Source organism: Calypte anna, chromosome 2, assembly GCF_003957555.1.
Source record: "Calypte anna isolate BGI_N300 chromosome 2, bCalAnn1_v1.p, whole genome shotgun sequence".
Lineage (NCBI taxonomy): Eukaryota > Metazoa > Chordata > Aves > Apodiformes > Trochilidae > Calypte > Calypte anna.
This window is the reverse complement of record NC_044245.1, coordinates 56346426-56363842: the sequence shown is the minus strand read 5'-3', so window position 1 is coordinate 56363842 and position 17417 is coordinate 56346426. Positions and strand designations below refer to the sequence as shown.

Sequence of the window (17417 nt, the reverse complement as noted above, 5' to 3'; positions counted from 1 at the left end):
AGCTGAAATATTGAGTAAATATCTGCACTGCATTGGCAATATCCCAACTTGCTTTGACTATATATGCCCCCAAAAAATCTCAGTATACCTACCATCACTGTCTTTCTAGATGTGTATTACACAGAGTCACAAATTACCACAAAAATCAGTGCAAAAAGCAAGAGTTTTGCTGAATACAGACAAATCAGAAAGAAACTCACATTATTTTTGCCCTTCCTAAATTAACTCCTAGCATAATCATGGGGTGACATCCATTCAGAACTACTAAAGAGGTTGCCTTCTCCACTCCAGCTCACCCAGACAAGCAAGCATTTTCTCTTTTAGGACAAACACACATTGAGTATCAGTAGAAGGTCTCTTGAACTTAAAACAAACAATAACCACACCTGTCAGTTAGGACAAGTTTAGACCATATTTCCTTCTGTATTAAGCCTGCCATAGCAAGTTTCTGCATGCTTTCCTGTGCTCCCTCCCTAGGAAAAGTCAAGAATGCCAGGAAAACAGCCAACATGTAGTTAATTAGATAAATATTCAAAGCTATCAAGCACCTGCTTCCAGCTCTCAAGACTTTAACCTTTTCTGCTCAGTTCATCTGCCTTGAAATGGTAAAACAAAGCACCTGTTAAGAGGGAGCCATACAATATGCAAAACACTGAGTCTGTAAAGCCCATAAACCCCATCTTAATACCAGCTAACAAGAGTTCCTCTTCTTATTATTGAACTATACCCATGTAACACACTGATATTCATCATGTACAGGTTAAAAAAATAATAATTTAAAAAAAAAACAAGCCTCTGTTTTTCCCCATCTTAAAGAGAACTGTCTATGTCCACTACTTACTAGGACTTTCATAATGAAACTTTTAAAACAGCAGTGCTCACTCATTGTGGAAATATTTATTTTACACGTATTTTACACCTGTTCATTAAAAAGTAGCAACTTAGCCTTCCTGAAACAAAAAACTCTTTTTAAAGTGGAAGCAGAATCAATTTGCTGTTCTCCAGCACCTTGTTGAAAATGTTCCAGTATACCTGATACATGCTCAGAAAAGCAAGGAAAGAAAACCGACAGAAAGCCAAAGCCTTTTTTACCTCATGACTATACTTTCTGTATGCAGGCAAAAGCAAACCAAACCAATGAGAGTTCTGTGCTAATCCTGTCTCACACTGTTTCCACAGAGCTCAATATTACGTCCTTTCTCAGTGATTCTATTACATGGTTTAGACAAATCTAAAATGTTTAGCTTCTTAGTGCTGAAGCAATTAATTCAGTTACAATGCATAAGAAATAAAACCAAACCAAACCAAAGAAACAACAGAAGGGAGGTGAATGTCAGGTGGCAGAAGCAAGAAGGACCCCCAGGGCACACGCCCAAATTAACTGTAATCCAGAAAGACCAGCTAAAGTAGTCCACTACTGGTCACAGTCTGCTTGGCTAAATCACAGGTATTTTCCTGAGGAAAAGTACACCTAGTCTACTGTTTGAAGTCATCAAAAAAGCAAAACACAATGTTTCAGTCTAATTCTGTTTCCAATAGCACTCTGCTATCTCACCAGCATGTCAACTACAAGGTCCTAATGAATTGTCACCATGTTTCTTTGCGTTAGCAAATTCAGCCGGAGCATTTTCCATTTGCAGACATGCTGAATTATAAACTGTTAATGAATGTATCTCCCTGACTGAATTTTTCCCATCCCTAAAAAAGCCTCTTCATTAACCCTTATAATTTCTATTGTACCTGACCCTGGTCTGGGCAAAGCAGGAACTGCCAGCAATAAGAGCCCAATAAGAACATCACATCCCTGAAGCAAGCACTTGGCAGAACACCATGAGAAACACTGAGGAAGCCCAATACTTACTTTTGCTCATTTTATTAAATCTGTTTGGTTGCATAGATTTCCTAAAATTATGCAATTCAACCAAGTCCAAGAGGAGAAGGCAGAAGAACTGTTTTGTCTTTCAACTAAAGATAGTAACTGCAATGCAGTCTGAAGAGTATTAAGATCCCCTTCTTAGTTTTGTTCATTTTCTTAAAAGATATTTTTTAGATTATTATAAAAGCACACAAATTCTTGTTCTTATGTGCTGCAAAAAGGCTGAGTATTGCTGTGTCCCACTTTTGGTTGATGAGGAAATGTGGAAATGTTGCCCAAAAAAACTACATTGGGAGCTCAACCTTTCAAATCAGAAGCCTTCCTTGTTTACTTCCTTGTTTACTTCCTTGTTTACCACTGAAATGTAGTAGATTTGCATTAATTCACAAAAAGAAGTGTATCTTGTGTGTTTAACAATGAGCTTAACTGGTTTTCTCATGTCTGTGAACACTGCTTGTAACGCAGCAGTGCTACAGGACCCTATGTAGCTGGGAACCTATAACTATGCCCAGGCAAAAAGTTCAAATATAGATATACAAAGTCATAAAACAGAATTGCCTCTTATGCCCTGGTAATATTTTCTACTTTAAAATGGCAATCTAATATGCATCAGTCCCTAATGATCTGGCTCAAGTATCTAGAAGCTAATTAGTCTTCTAAAGCATTTGAGGCTTAATCAGTGTAGAACTAAGGCCACTGCACTATATAACCTCTCAAAGCACTGGTACCATGGAGAGTCCCAAATGTGTTCATGTTAAAAGTAAAAAAGATTTCCAAAACTGTGTTTCAAAGTCTATTTTCAAAGGTTCTATCCTTGTACTTCTTTTTAACCTCATAAAATATTCAAAGGCACAAGTTTCTAACCCAGGCTTTTGCAAATATCCTTTGCAAAATGCAGCCATGTAACACATGTAATCACAAGCACTCCATAATCCTTTTATGTTCTAAACACTATACAATGGAAAACTTTCAGTTCTATATGGTCTGCTTTTTCTCTGTATTTTTAACATCATGTCCAATTAGTTTTTAACATTCTCTTTTATGCCAGAGATGTGTGCAAGAAAAGGAATTTTCTCAAATGCAGAAAAAAACATTACACTAACATCATTTAAAATGCAGAATCTATCATGAACAGCTATGATTTCTGTCATGGTAAGACAATAAAAGTATGGATGACAACATCTGTAAGTTTAAAAAAAATACTAACTAGATCAGTAAGTTTTTTAATTAAGACTTCAGGTTCAATAAAATTACTGTTCTGAACCTATCTAATCCTCCTACAGCATCTGTAAGCCAAAGGGCACAATGCAATGCCTCACAGTAAAGCTCAACCAGCTTTGTAGCAGTGAAACTGGTACTGCTCAAGCTAAGAAATGTTAACTAGTAAAATAAATATAAAAATAAGATGAATTTAAGATGTTTTTAACACAGAGGAGTATAGCTATAAGAAAAGAGAAACCTCAAATGCTTAAGTAGAACACTCTTCTTTCAAGAATTTTTTCCAAGAAAAAAAGCTGAACCTTAAAAAAAAACATCCAGAGAAAAGAAATTAAGTATTCAGTGATTCCTAGATGATTTGTACGCTTTAAATCAAATATTCGAGTGCTTTCTAGAAACGATATTTATACTATTATGCTACATAACTAATTTTAAAACTAATTTTGGCTAGTGGTGTGTGATTGCTGAGAAATGTACAGATCTCCCATGACTATAAAAATGCAACATTGTGCATAAATCTACCCCAGTCACGGCTTTGATGAAGCCTGAGTGCAGCAGTCACATAAGCCCCTCCAGTTGTTCTTAGTTGTTTAACTGTGGTTTTAAATGCAAGTCAACAGGCTTATAGCTTCACCTCCATTCAAAACTCAGTAACTCTTGTTTTCTGGGGAAGATGTTTCCCTTGCATAGGAAATCCAGCATATCTCTTGAATACAAGTGTTCCCTCCATCTGTGAACATGTGACCCTTTCATCATGGTAAGATGATAAATTTTCATCAGTGCTACCTGGAATAACTTAGAAGGCCTAAGCAAAAAAGAATCTAATTGGCAACTTCTCTTAAATAAAAAATAATAATAATAGTAAATAAATTAATAAATAAATAAAAAGTGTCAAGTTTCCTTCCACCCAATGAAGACTGTTGACAGATATTCTTACTTCAGAGAATGCAGCTCTTTCCCAGATTTCTTCAATACAAGAGCAGTAGAAAACAGAAGCTGTTCTAGCTACAATTCTACTGTCCTGTTACCCTGACTCCAACTCAAACACTGAAAGTTACAGCAGCATATAATTTCTATAAAATGTAAGAAATAGCAAGGCTATGACACTCAGCTCAAATGCAGTGGAAGTCATCTTCTTATGCTAACAGATTTATAAAATAAATAGCTATGTAATAGTTATATTTCCTCTTCCAGACATACTTCACAGTTTAACCATTCCAGCATTTGCTTGATTTGCAATATGCACCATTTATTTTAGTCATAACTGTAAACTTGTGACTTCTTTCTTTGAAAGAAATTTGCAAAGATGACAAGCAGCAGAAAGTTCTTATCTCTGAAAACGCTTTTCTGCTTCTTAAAGAATCATCTCCTTCTGAACTAAACTTTAACACAATCACATTGGGAGAATAAAAATTCTGTAGCATCCAGAGGTACTCATTCCTTTTACTCTTCAAAGTTAGTACATTTGGTTCTGAGAGTCTTAATTGGTATGGTCTAAGACTGAGGTCCTGTTAAACCACCATTTCAAATGATTCTGCAGTTCCTGATGTTCCTTCAAGCATGAAAAGGAGATCCCACACATATTTGTTTACTCATGAATTGAAAGCAATTCATGCGAAATTGAAAACTCAAGCAACTGGTGAGAACTGGAAGCCACGCAAAGCTACTTCTGTGCTAAAAGCCCTCACATTTCTGTCACAACTCATAGCTATCAGAAAGAAAAGGGCTAAATACATACAAGAGCATGTCTTAAAGTGAACGCAACACATACACATAAGAATATATGTTAACGTTACATATTAACTATACACGCTACATTACAGTGGTCAGTTACACCATATCACAAGACAAACCATAAATTACCACATCATATATGCCAAATAGCATCATTTTGTCTGTCACTCCCCTCTTCCTATCTTTTATATTTTAATCAACGAGAGAACTCCTTTGGAAAAACCAAAGTCTCTGAATGCATGACTTCTAACAGCACTCAGAAAAGGACCAAGCAAGGGAGAAGATGGCCAGCTAGAAACACACAACAGTTTGTTTCTGAGTTTTCAGAGGTAATTAGGAAAAGTTACCTACCTGAGATTAACAGTCAAGAAAGGAGTATCAGACCACTGCATATCAGTAAAGCACGGAACCAGAAACTGAGTAACTTTTTAAAACTGTTTTCAATGAAGTAAGCTCCTCTAGAATATTGTCTCATGCTTAATTCCCTTGGAACAGCCTTAATAGACTTACAGAGGTTTACAGAAGTTAAGGTTATAATTTTACTTTTTGAATGTGCATTCTTGCTGTTGCTAATATCCAAGTTTTACGCAAGCTATTCTTAAATGCAATAAATTATAGCAGAAAACATTTGTTTATGACCTTGTGATATAGGGGAAAAACAGATTCAGGAAAGACCCTGAAGTGAACCATCACAGAACTGCCAAACATCTTTAAAAATATATAATTACGGTAAGAATAGTAATGATATTTTACTTATTCTTTATTATAAATTATTATTCATTATAAACCACCTATATTCATATACATTTAACTCATTTAACTCTTACGAGTTGGTTACACTGATGGAAGATCAGGTGCTGAGCGAAGATCTACCCAAACACTATCAGGATAAAAGGATACAATTGACTTACATGTAGATTGTAGGCTACCTTTAAGATGACTTTAAAGTCACTTTAATGTTATTACATTATATCCTACAGGGCTTCAAAATGCAGCAGTAGTCTAGGACTGTCCATTTCAAGCAAAAGGCCAGCTCAGATCACAGGGCAGATTGAAGAGTGGAAGGCAGAGCCAACCCACAAGGTCAAACTCTGACAAAAATTCTTGCCCAGGCACTTTGCTGCCTTCAGTGCAGAACTGCATTCTCCAAAGGAATCTTGTTACTTTAAATCTGACTAGTAACTTGAGCAAGAAAATAACTGCCACTATAAAATGAAATAACATGAAAAGGAACACATAATCCATTCAATAAAAACCTTCTCACTTCTGATTGAGCTACAGGATAAAATAACCTCAACATTGACAGAATCAGTTGTGTGTAGCAGATAAAAACAAAACAATCTATATCCAGGTCAGTTAAAGGTCCTCTCATCCAACCCATATGAATGCAATTAATTCCATAAAGCTGTATTTGATACACTATGTCACAGAATCACAGTCACTACAGCCTTTAAGAACACAGTCACTCAGCTCAACATGACAACTTGAACAATGTGTTTTCAAGGGCACTTTCTGTTTAAATACTACAAAGCTACTAATGATTGTGGGTTAGGTTTGTCAGGGTTTTCTGAACTGTAACTTAAAATTAAAAAATTATTCTGCTTAAATCAGTGTACACAGATAAATTACAGAGCACAAGACCAAGGGCCAATGAACTTATGTGGGATCACAGCCACTCACAGATTCTTAAGAAACTAAAAAGAAAGGGAGAGGTAAGAGAGAGGGAGAGGAACGGAGGAGGGGGGAAGAGGAAGAACAGAAGGATATTATTATGTTATCTTGAATAGTGACAGAGAAGTCTATCTAAACAGGTCAGCAACTATCGTAAATAAGTGTATTGAAAATCACTTGCAAGTTATAGCTAATTAAAAAATTACACTGCACCTTACCATTTCATTCGAGGGAATTCACTAGTGTAACACTCAAAAGTCCACACATCTCTTCTAAAACGCAAAATTACTTCTAAATTTAAAATATGACGCTTTTAAAGTTAAAACATGCAATATTTATTAAGTATTTTTTTAGGAAAAAAACTTACTTGATTGAGTTTCTAAAGTGGTCCTCAGCAGGATTTTTTACTGTACAACTGTTCAGCAACCATAAATCTGCTTCAGCAGAGTTGTCTAGAAGATAAAAGAATGCATACTAGTGTTAAGAATTATCCAGTCTGTCAACTTCTATCTTATATTATACAGAAAAGAACAAATATAGCTATTATCAATAAGCCGACCGTTTATAAAATTAATTTTATATTCAACATTTTGAAGAATTACATTCTTGGAAGGGGTTTTTTGTTTGTTTTTCATTGTTTTGTGTTTTAGAAAACAAAACCATACACAAGTATTTCCACTGTACTACTTTTTTGCAAAGGATAAGTAGACAGTTCTCTCTTTTACCCATTGAGATGACACTAGATTGCGTATCATGGAAAACAAAGTTAAGAAAAATTGTTGCTGCTTCTAAGAATGCAAACACCCCAGAAAGGTCTGGTCTAAAGATCATGCAAAAAGATTACCAAAATGCATAAATAAGTAATCAAAAATAGCATTCAGACCTTTAGCTATTTTAAACATAAAGTGAATGTACCAAGACTTGACTCTGACTTGACATGTTGGGAAAGAGGATTTAATTCACAAACCCACCAAAGAAATGGGAGGTGGGTGCAAGACAGGGCTAAATAACATGAGGCCGGCGCTCTAAGTCTGACAGGAGGGTGGGAATACATTTAACAGACAAGTGTTTCAGTAGCAGTCATATATCACTGCAGAGCATGACAATTTTCAAGAGATTCCTTTATTCAGAGGAGAGATGCCCTAATGCAGAGAACACCAATTCTGATCTTGGTTTTAGTTCTTCCTTGTATTACGGTCTCCCTGTGTGAAGAAGGATAGCCTCACTGTGACAGTCCTTCTCCCTTGTGGCTACAATAAAGCCCTTTTCTTCAAACAGCATTAGAAAACCTAACATAATTAAGTTTAGAAAGACCTTCCAAACTAATACAAGAGGAATTATTTCAGAGCAATTTGGATTCCAGGCTATCAATACCTTAGCTACTTGATTCGGAGTCTGACAGACAATTGAGACACTTGCACTTATTTTACAGGAAAAAAAAAAATACATCTCCCAAATACACTCACATTCTGCAGAAGAGAGTATATTATTAAAAGGCTTATGAAGAATAGAATCTCCTGAGCAGTTCTGAGAAAATGAAATGTCATTACCATATACATCTAAGAATCATTTAAGAAAAACAGAAGTTTACTCAAGGCTTGACCTCTCACTACAACTTCATCTATTAGTACTTCATCTATTTATGTCTTATTCCGTATTAATTTTTAAATATTTTTACTCATTAATTCTCATTCCCTCTCATACTGATATATTTACATACAAATTTTAATTATGTACACATTCATATAAATATACCTACACATACTTACAAGCTATATGTATTTATTAAGAGTTCATGCCACAGCTCTTAAAAATGATAGCTTATTCTTCTCAGTTTTTATTGGACTGCTCATATGTAAAATCATTACATGCACTCAGGTATATTGACCAGTGAACATCGGTTACATTACTGAATATGAGATATAGGTGCCCTCCTCTTACATTTCCTGTAACAAACTTCTCTAACACAATCCTCTCTTTGATTTGTAGTGATACTTTTAAAATATTTTTAAAATTTTTGCTGCTCACTACTTTTTGATGAGCTACACTTCAGCATCTTACTGTATGTTAAGACATTTTTAGAAAAAAAATTATGTCAAATCAGTGTTGTAATACTCAAAAACATAATTCAAAACCATGGCCTTTCTGCATTGTGAAATCTTTTCCATAAAAGAAAGGCTACACTGGAAGTAAACCACAAAGTCTATCATACTCTCTGCAAAACAATACAGAGTACAAAGAATCCTAAAGGTCACAGAAACTTCTGAGCACTTAAACTAATTGGGAATCTCTGGAAAACATGAATTGGCTGCATTATGCAATACTTATAGGATAAGATGGCAAGAGTCTGAAACACCAATATACCTAGAGGAAAATGTTACAATTCTTTTCTAACTGGCATTTTTGGGTTTGTTATCATTTTAGAAATCATAAATCATCAGCACTTCTTAAGAAAACTGTAGTAATACTATCAGTTGAAAATTAAACAATTGACTTTGGTTTGCCTTGGTGTTTTAAGTGAAGACTTTTTTCTTTTAATTCATTTTCCAAAACTTTGTTTTCCTCCAGTTCCCCCGAAACCACCTCCTTGAAAAAACAAAACACAGAGCACTGAAGTAGAAGGAATGAAGAGTGAGAAACCCTAAAATGACAGCTCAGTACATTTCCTCAGTACATTGCTCCTCTCTGCTCTAAAACCTCTACCACATTTGCTCAGCACTGCTTCCTCAAAAAACGTGACTCAGTATTTGTACAACTGTCAGGGGCAACAAGGGAAATCCACTTGCCGCAGGGAGGGCGAGAGAAGACTCGTGCAACCAATATGATTGATAACCAAGCTTCAATTTTACTGCGCAGTAACTTTTACTTATATAGGGTTCCTGTGACCACACTCCCGCCACCACACACCAACATAACGTATTACTGGACATCCGGTGTGTTTACCTATAGACAGGCGAATCCCAGTCGTACAGGGGTCAGAATCAAGGGCCAGTCTGTTTGGCCTCAGATAGGGGATTGTGCACGCGAAGGAAAGACACACTCCCTACCTTCCAGGAGCATTCTGCAACATACACCATCCTTACATCCTGCTCATCAATCTGTGTAAATTCAGTCTGACAGATTTTTCTTTATAATCACAGAAGGCTCTTCCATGGCCTTTTCCTCCAGCTTCCCTCCTGTTCCTAAGCTCTTTGGAAGTCTTCCTTCACACCCTTCCTGGTTTTCATTTGCTTCCAAGCCTCTTGCACAAGAAACACACTGTCAGTTTCTCATTATTCACCTGCTGCATTCTTCCCTCTGTTGCCACTTATGGACCTCATGAAATGCTTATGCCTGCGCATTCTCACTTCCAAAAGAGTTCTTCCCCCTTCCCTCAATCGTCTGCTTGGGATTTCATGCTCTGAAGCCAGAACCAGTAGCACCCAAGTTATGTATGTGGAGCATGTGCTCACATCTGGACTCCAGGCAAATCATCTCCCCCCAGAAGAAACAAAAATCTAAGCATGAGAACATTGCACAGTGAATTACAAAAGTCATCCAACATCTTGACTGGAACAAGGTTACCAAACTTCTCTCATTTTCTTTCAACATCCCTCTGCCAAAGAAACCCACTCGTATGCCCTGGGTTACTGAAACTAGACAGTAGTTAATTTAATGGTTTCCTGGGCCACTGGACATCGAAGGACTTCAGCAGTATTCAGAAAGAATATCTTTCAAAAATACTCGGTCAGAAATGTAGTGAAGCATTAGTGCAAAAGAAAGGTACACCTTCCTCTGGGGACATTAAGTTTTGTTACTTGCTTATAGACAATGGGATTTGTTCAGCAGAGATAAAATTCATAAGGTTGAGAAGGACAGATGAAAGCTTATTTTTCTTTCTGCTTTTTTTTTTATTCCAGACCTTTCCTCGGCACACAAAATGCTTAGTTACCATTTGCTAGTTTTCATATCAGAAATAATTAGCAATTGACTTTCATGTAACACCTTATAGAAAAGACTCCAAACAAGGATTTTCCCTCTATCTTCTCCCTCAACAGCAACTAAAAGTCACAAACACAAGTTACCATGAACTTCCACATGGCATTTGTTTGAAATCTCAGAGCCATATGATCATTCACCAACGACACATAGCACTAAGACACATCTTGAAAGTATTAACTTTGCAAATGGCAAAAGTTTTTCATAACAGTCCCACTTTCCTCTTATGGGCAGTACTCTGGATGTTAAAATACAATAGGGTCAACCCAATATAAATATGACTTCTGTTTTCTCATTGAATTTCTGAGATACTTTTGTCCATAAAAAATTACTTCACCCACAATAGATGAAAATACTAACTTGCTTGCAAGTAAGTTACTTAAGGAAAGGCTGTCTGCTTATCAAACCAAGTAATGCAGACAGTTCTTCTTTAAAAAAAAATCTCCTGTAATGCCTCTTTGTCCCAATTTAAACTGCAAGTATGCAAAAATTAAAATTTCCATCACTGAGCCAATTGTGCAAGTGAACTTTTCTGTTTTCTCCTGATTTTAAGAAATTCGGTATTTTTAGTAAATTAATTCTTGAGTGGGAAACATCTCAACAGCAGCTACTGCTAGACCACAGACAGGTTCTATAAAGCCTTCCAGATAAGGACGTGTGTCCTCTATCAAACAACATTTCTCTTGGTCAGATACCAAAACAAAAGTACACAGAGACTACGCACTGAAAACACCAAGTTACTTAGACACTGAGAATGTTTAAACACATATAAGATCAGGTTCTTTCAATTAACGGGGAGGGTGGAGGGTATAAAAAAACAATACACTATTTACTGGACGCAAAATGTTACCTGTTATATAGAATAGTTTGAGTTGAAAGGGATCCTAAAGATCATCTAGTTGCAATAGCCCTGCATGGGCAGGGACACCTTCCACCAGACCAGGTCACTGAAGACTTAGGATGAGCATTAATGATTTCAATGTGAAGAGTACTAATGAGTGATTTATCAGTCTGGCAGGGAAAGTCCCACTACACTAGAAAACAGATGAAGTAGCCTCATTTAGCCAGACTACATTAAAGTATAACTCCATGCATAACTCCAACACTCTTGATGATTAACATGGGTAGAATTTGTTTTCTTGACAGAATTTGGAAAAATCCCAGTAACTCCTCCTCTAAGTCTTAAGTCTGCTTGATCTTCCAGAAATAGCACACACAATATGACTCAGTGCTTTTTTTGTCTCTCTGTATTCCCCATATTCAGCTTCATACGCAAAACACAAGTTATTCATATGAGCAAATACAGACTTCTGCCTTAGTCACTAACAAGTCAGTCATCTGAAGTCAACCATCAACAAAAAAAAATCTTGCACAATATTGTGCAACTACAGTTTCAAAACACATTGCAAATATTAACTGGTTTATCTTCATTACCTACATATTAAAAAGGCACCCAGCTCTGCACCAATTTTCATCTTATAAACGCGGACAAGTTGTTTCAGAGTTTCCATAAGTTGATCATGCCACACAGGATGTCCATGCAAATAAGCAGAGATCTTGGCCAAGCTGCCTCTGACCTCAGGCCTGTTCTAAACACAGCTGTTGCCTAGATTCATATGCACAACCTGTTTCAGTTTAGAAAATTTACAGGACAGATCAGTGATATCCAACAGCTTTTTGACAAGTTTTAAGGCACACCCAAAACCCAGCCCTTCAGTGTTTTGGGGAGTACAGCAGATCAATAGAAATAACTGAACACCAGATTAAAGCTGAATATTTTATGTGGGACAAGGTAAGACAAACAAACAAACACACACACCTCCCCCCCAAAAATGAAACAAAACCAGATTACAACAGTTCTACTAACTCACCAGGAGTGATCAAACACAACTCTTATAGATGTGTTATTGACTGTCTTAGAGCATCTACTGAAGTCTACTGACTTAGAAGGATGACAGATGATGTGCAAGCTCCAGAAGAGTCTCTAGCTTTCATGAATTCTCAATTTTGGTACAACATTTTAGAAATCTTCATTTGCTTTATCTCAGAAGAAAGCCTCCTTAATAATATCCTCTTAATCACTTTTACTACATTTTACAGATCAGTTTCTAAACAACTGGTACAATTTAGGTGAAACTGATGATGTTGAAATTTACATGGCAATGTAAATCATACGTGCTCTAAACTATTTATTTGGAAAACTCACATGTCAAGCATAACCAGCTCATCTCATACGCTGACAACAAAGCCACAGGTAAAAGAAAAATGAAAATGCTATGATTTTCTGCATATGTCCATATGATTCCATATGAATTTGCTGTAAATCATAATAAATGATTCAAAATCAAGAAACATTTACTGGAATATGCCACAGGAAGATTAAAATAATCTCCCTCAGGTGTAACGCTCTGACAAGCCACACTTAAACAAATGGTTCTATCTGAAGAGCTAATGGCTCTCACTCACAATGTCTGTAGAGGAGAAAGAAAATAAAAATTGAGGGTTGTTTCAGTCCTGTGACATGATCAGATAACAACCAGCTGGGCTAGGCAGAACAGACAGAAACCAAAAAGCTTTATGAAATGTAATGGCATCACCAACTGCCTACTCAGTGAAGTCTCTTACACTTCTAGCCCATGCAAGCACCAAGAATGTCCAACAAAAGGAAGCTCCAAGCAGTGAAGTGGAAGATTCTCAGGTACACAAAAAATCCTATGCAAATAAGAAAGAATCTTTGCTTCATCCTTCATCTTTGCCTGGCCCTTTGCTAGGCAAAAACTGGTTCGTTGGATGGGCCCAAAGTGTTACAGCAAAAGGAGTTAAATCCACTTGGTGGCTGGTCACAAGTAGTATTGCCCACGGCTCAGTTTTGTGGTTAATCTTGTTTAATATCTTCATCAATGATCCAGATGAGGAGATAGAGTGAACCCTGGAGGTTTGTGGATGACACAATCTCATGACCCTGTCTGAGGGTAGGAAGGCTCCACAGTGGGACCTGGATAGGCTGAATTGATGGACTGAGGCCAGTTGTCTGAAATTCAAAGAGGCCAAGTGTCAGGTCCTGCATTTGGGTCACAACAACCCCAGGCAGCACTACAGCCTTGGGTAAAAGTGTCTGGGAAGTTGCCCAGTGGAGAAGGACCTGATGGTTCTGGCTGACAGTCAAATGAACATGAGCTAGCAGTGTGCCCAGGCCTGCATCGGAAATAGTATGGCCAGCAGGACAAGGGATGTGATTGTTCCCCTGTACTTGTTGCTGGTGAGGCCACACCACAAATAGTGTGTTGACCTTTGGGTCCCTTGCTACAAGAAGTGCATTGGGGTGCTGGAGTAGGAGAAGCAATGGAACTGGAGAAGGGTTCACATCACAAGTCTGATGAAGAGCAGCTGAGGGAACTCTGGGATTGTTTAGCCTAGAGAAGGCTTAAGGGAAACCTTACTGCTCTCTGTAACTACCTGAAAGGAAGCTGTAGTGAGGTGGGTGTTCTTTTTCACATAACTGGTGATTGGACAAGAGGAAATGGACTCAAGTTACACTAGGAGAGGTTCAGATTGGGTATTAGGAAAAACTTCTTCACTGACAGAGTAGTCAAGCATTAGAACAGGCTGCCCAGGGAAGTGGTGGTGTCACCATCCCTGGAGGTGTTAAAAAAAAAAATTTGAACATAGCACTTCAAGACATGGTTTAGTTGGCAAAGTGGTGCTCAGTTGATGGTTGGAGTGGATTATCTTAGGTGTCTTTTCCAACCTTAATGATTCAATGATTCATTTCACATGTAATGTTAGATACAGCTTCTGTAATTAAATGCCTTAAATGAGACTTTAAATGCATAACGTTAATGTAGAGAGCAGCTTTCCACAGATTTTGTATTTTTTCAGTGGGCCTATTTCTGATCAAGTTGGCCAACGGCGCTGAACTTACTCACTTCCACAGCTTCCTAACCTCCAATTATGTTCACAACCAGCCACTGTCTGCAAATTAAAGCAAAATTTTACTCCTGTATCTTTTTTTCTCTAAATTCTGTCTGCATTAAGTTGTATCTAGAAGCAATTTATTGATTTCAAATGCCTCGGTTCCATTTATTTCTCCTGATACCTAATGCCACGGGGAATATGGATTTAGGTTCCATCTATCACTTTTAAGAGAGTTAAAAATACATAAGCTATTTGAGCCAGATATGTCCAAACACTTATTAAACTGTAGCTTCCGGCTACTTATTGACTTTTTCAGAACTACCCTCACACCTCATCTATTTGTTACTTTATTAGTTTTCTGAAAAGCTGGAAATATGGGCTTAAGGTACCATACCTGGCAGCCAGATAAGCCTTTGCTGTGGTTAATTCCCAGACATCATCCAGGGTGCAGATTATCAGTGGAATTTAGTGCTCGTGAAAGCTCCAGGCTGAACACACCGGAAATTAAAGTTTAGTCTTTACACACCACAGACAGATGCACTGTGGTATCTGGCAGCGCAAGCATTTTCACAGAATTCCATCAACAGGTTTTGACGATGTTTTGCCTACAAACCTGTAGGACAAAATAACAGTTCCACCTCTCTGCCCACTCACCCCAAACAGGAAGGAAGCTCATTAATGTGAGAAAGGGTAGCAAAGATGCACTAGGAAAGAAAAACAAAGAGGGAGCATAGGCAGATGTTTGAACATGCCTTCCAGCCCCATCTCCCTGACTCACACTGAACAGACATACCAGGCCACACAGCTACTACAAGCTGCTCTGCAGACTCGCTATCCATCTGCTCCATTTCTCCAACTTGCCTGTGCAAGTGAAGTATCTAGCAGCACCTAAATAAACAAAGAGTTGAAGACAGAATTAAAACAAGACACTGCTCTCTCACAGCAGTCTCTTACAGAGATATGAATATTCCTCTACCAATACATAGATATCCATTACAGCTTCACACCTTGCTTCTTCGCAATTTTGATTGAAGGTTTGATTAATACTCTTAAGCAATGCTCTTCTGGGAAAGCCAATTTTGTCAGGCTACTGCCATTTGTGAAAAAAAAAACACAACAACAAAAAAAACCCAAACAAAAATCCCAAACAAACAAACCAACAAAACCAAAAAAACCCATTCACAAGTTATCCTTTCAGTACTAACAGGGCTGCATACAATAAGACAAGGCTATTTCGAAACCTTCAACAGGATTTACAAAAGTCAAAAGTTCAAGTATGCCAATTTTGCATAGAGGATTGTGGCTTTATGGTCCCAGAGTGGTCCAATTTCACCAAACCCAAATGAGTCAAACATTAGTTGGAAGCACTGTGCATGTGCTATTTGATGGAGCAGCAGCTCCCAAAAATAAAAAGGGGACAAACAGGAGAAGGATGTGTTCATATGATCCTCATACGATCCATTTTCTCATTGTTTTTGGAAGCAGTATCTCAAACTTCCAAGCACTGTCACAAGATATGATGACATATTATAACTGAGTGACCTGCATTTTCTGAATGCTGTCTAGCAGTTTCCCATTTCCTTCAAGGAAAAGGGAGGAGATCCACTGGAAGAGCCTCACAGGCCAATAGCATAAGTAGTCAAAGGTTTTTTGGATCGCCTTCTCCTCCACTCCAGGCTACACACTGGGACTGCATTCCTTTAGGCTGAGTTCACCTTTGTCTTTCCTAACCTTGAAGGTGCAGTAAGAAACAACAGAAAACCTCAATTTCAACACAAAGCTCAAAGTAGCCAAGTTATTTCAGAAGACTTCTTCACCATTCTACTTCCAATAGATGGAAAATACTTTCTTACTTTTAAGGCATCAAGGCCTATAATTATCCACAATTTGTTTTATGTTTTCTATTGTGAGAAGGATGCAAACTCCTCTTTTTCCATATTAGTAGCTGAAGTTCACTCTGCTATCTCCCATAACTATCTTCCTTTATATATTTACATCTTACGACTTCACTGTCTTCACAGCTGTTTTCAATTAGCACATGTTCTCTAATTTACCTTTCCCGTCTTCCAAGCTGAATTTTAAAAATAGCATATCAAGTTCCTGCAAGTTGAACAACACACCCCCCACACATTATTCACCCAGCAGCTTAGGAAGCTTTTGAAGAACTCTGGTGGTAAACTTTAAGCAAAAAAAAGCCCAAAAAACCAAAATTAAACATCATTTTTTAAATAATTTCAATATACGAGGGAAAAATTATTAGAGTTATAACTAACCATTGCTGAAGAATAATAATCACTTCCATTAGGAGAAGACAGCTTTTTCTCTTACCATCCCTCTAGTGTTTTCAACATTTCAGAAGAGCAAGGCTAACAAAAATTAGTAAACTTTGCTAGATATAAAGGGAAGTGGTACAGTGGGAATAGAGGACACCAGGACACCACAGCTACATGGAAAGCCTAAACCCCTCTAGGCCCCTTCAGGTACTAGAAGGCTGCTATAAGGTCGCCTTGGAGCCTTCTCTTTCCCAGGCTTAACTTAGCCCTCCCTCACAGGAATGGTGCTTAAGCCCTCTGATAATCTTTGTGGCCCTCCTCTGTACTCACTCCAATAGCTCCAAATCCTTCATGTGCTGAGGTTCCAGAACTGGACACAGTACTCTGGATGGGGACTCAGGAAAGAGGAGTAGAGGGGGAGAATCACCTTGACCTGCTGGTCGATGCTTCTTTTGATGCAGGATATGGTTGGTTCCTGGGCAGCAAGCACACATTGCCAGCTCACACTGAATTTCTCACCAACCAACACCTCCAAGTCCTTCTCCTCAGGGCTAGAGTTAAACTCCAATATGAGCTTGAAGGTTATTTTGGTTTGGTCAATGTAGCAGGTTTTTTTAATCCAAAAATTAATCAATCCTCTTTTTTTAAAAGAAAATTTCTAGAGGAAGTCCTTAAATTCTTCCATATTTTTAATGTACGTATTGCCACAACAGAGTAATTATTGTATTGTCTATAGTTTGTTTTATATTATT

At 37.6% G+C, this 17417-nt stretch overlaps 1 protein-coding gene across 3 annotated transcripts in view; it reads right to left on the bottom strand.

The window, feature by feature from the left end:
* CDKAL1 (CDK5 regulatory subunit associated protein 1 like 1) overlaps positions 1-17417 on the bottom strand; it is a 377489-nt gene that overhangs the window by 307993 nt on the left and 52079 nt on the right. For all 3 annotated transcript variants that reach the window (XM_030445448.1, XM_030445446.1, XM_030445447.1), the window contains one exon: positions 6867-6951. In XM_030445448.1, coding sequence (XP_030301308.1) covers positions 6867-6951 — 85 coding nt within the window. The remainder of the gene's footprint in view (positions 1-6866; positions 6952-17417) is intronic.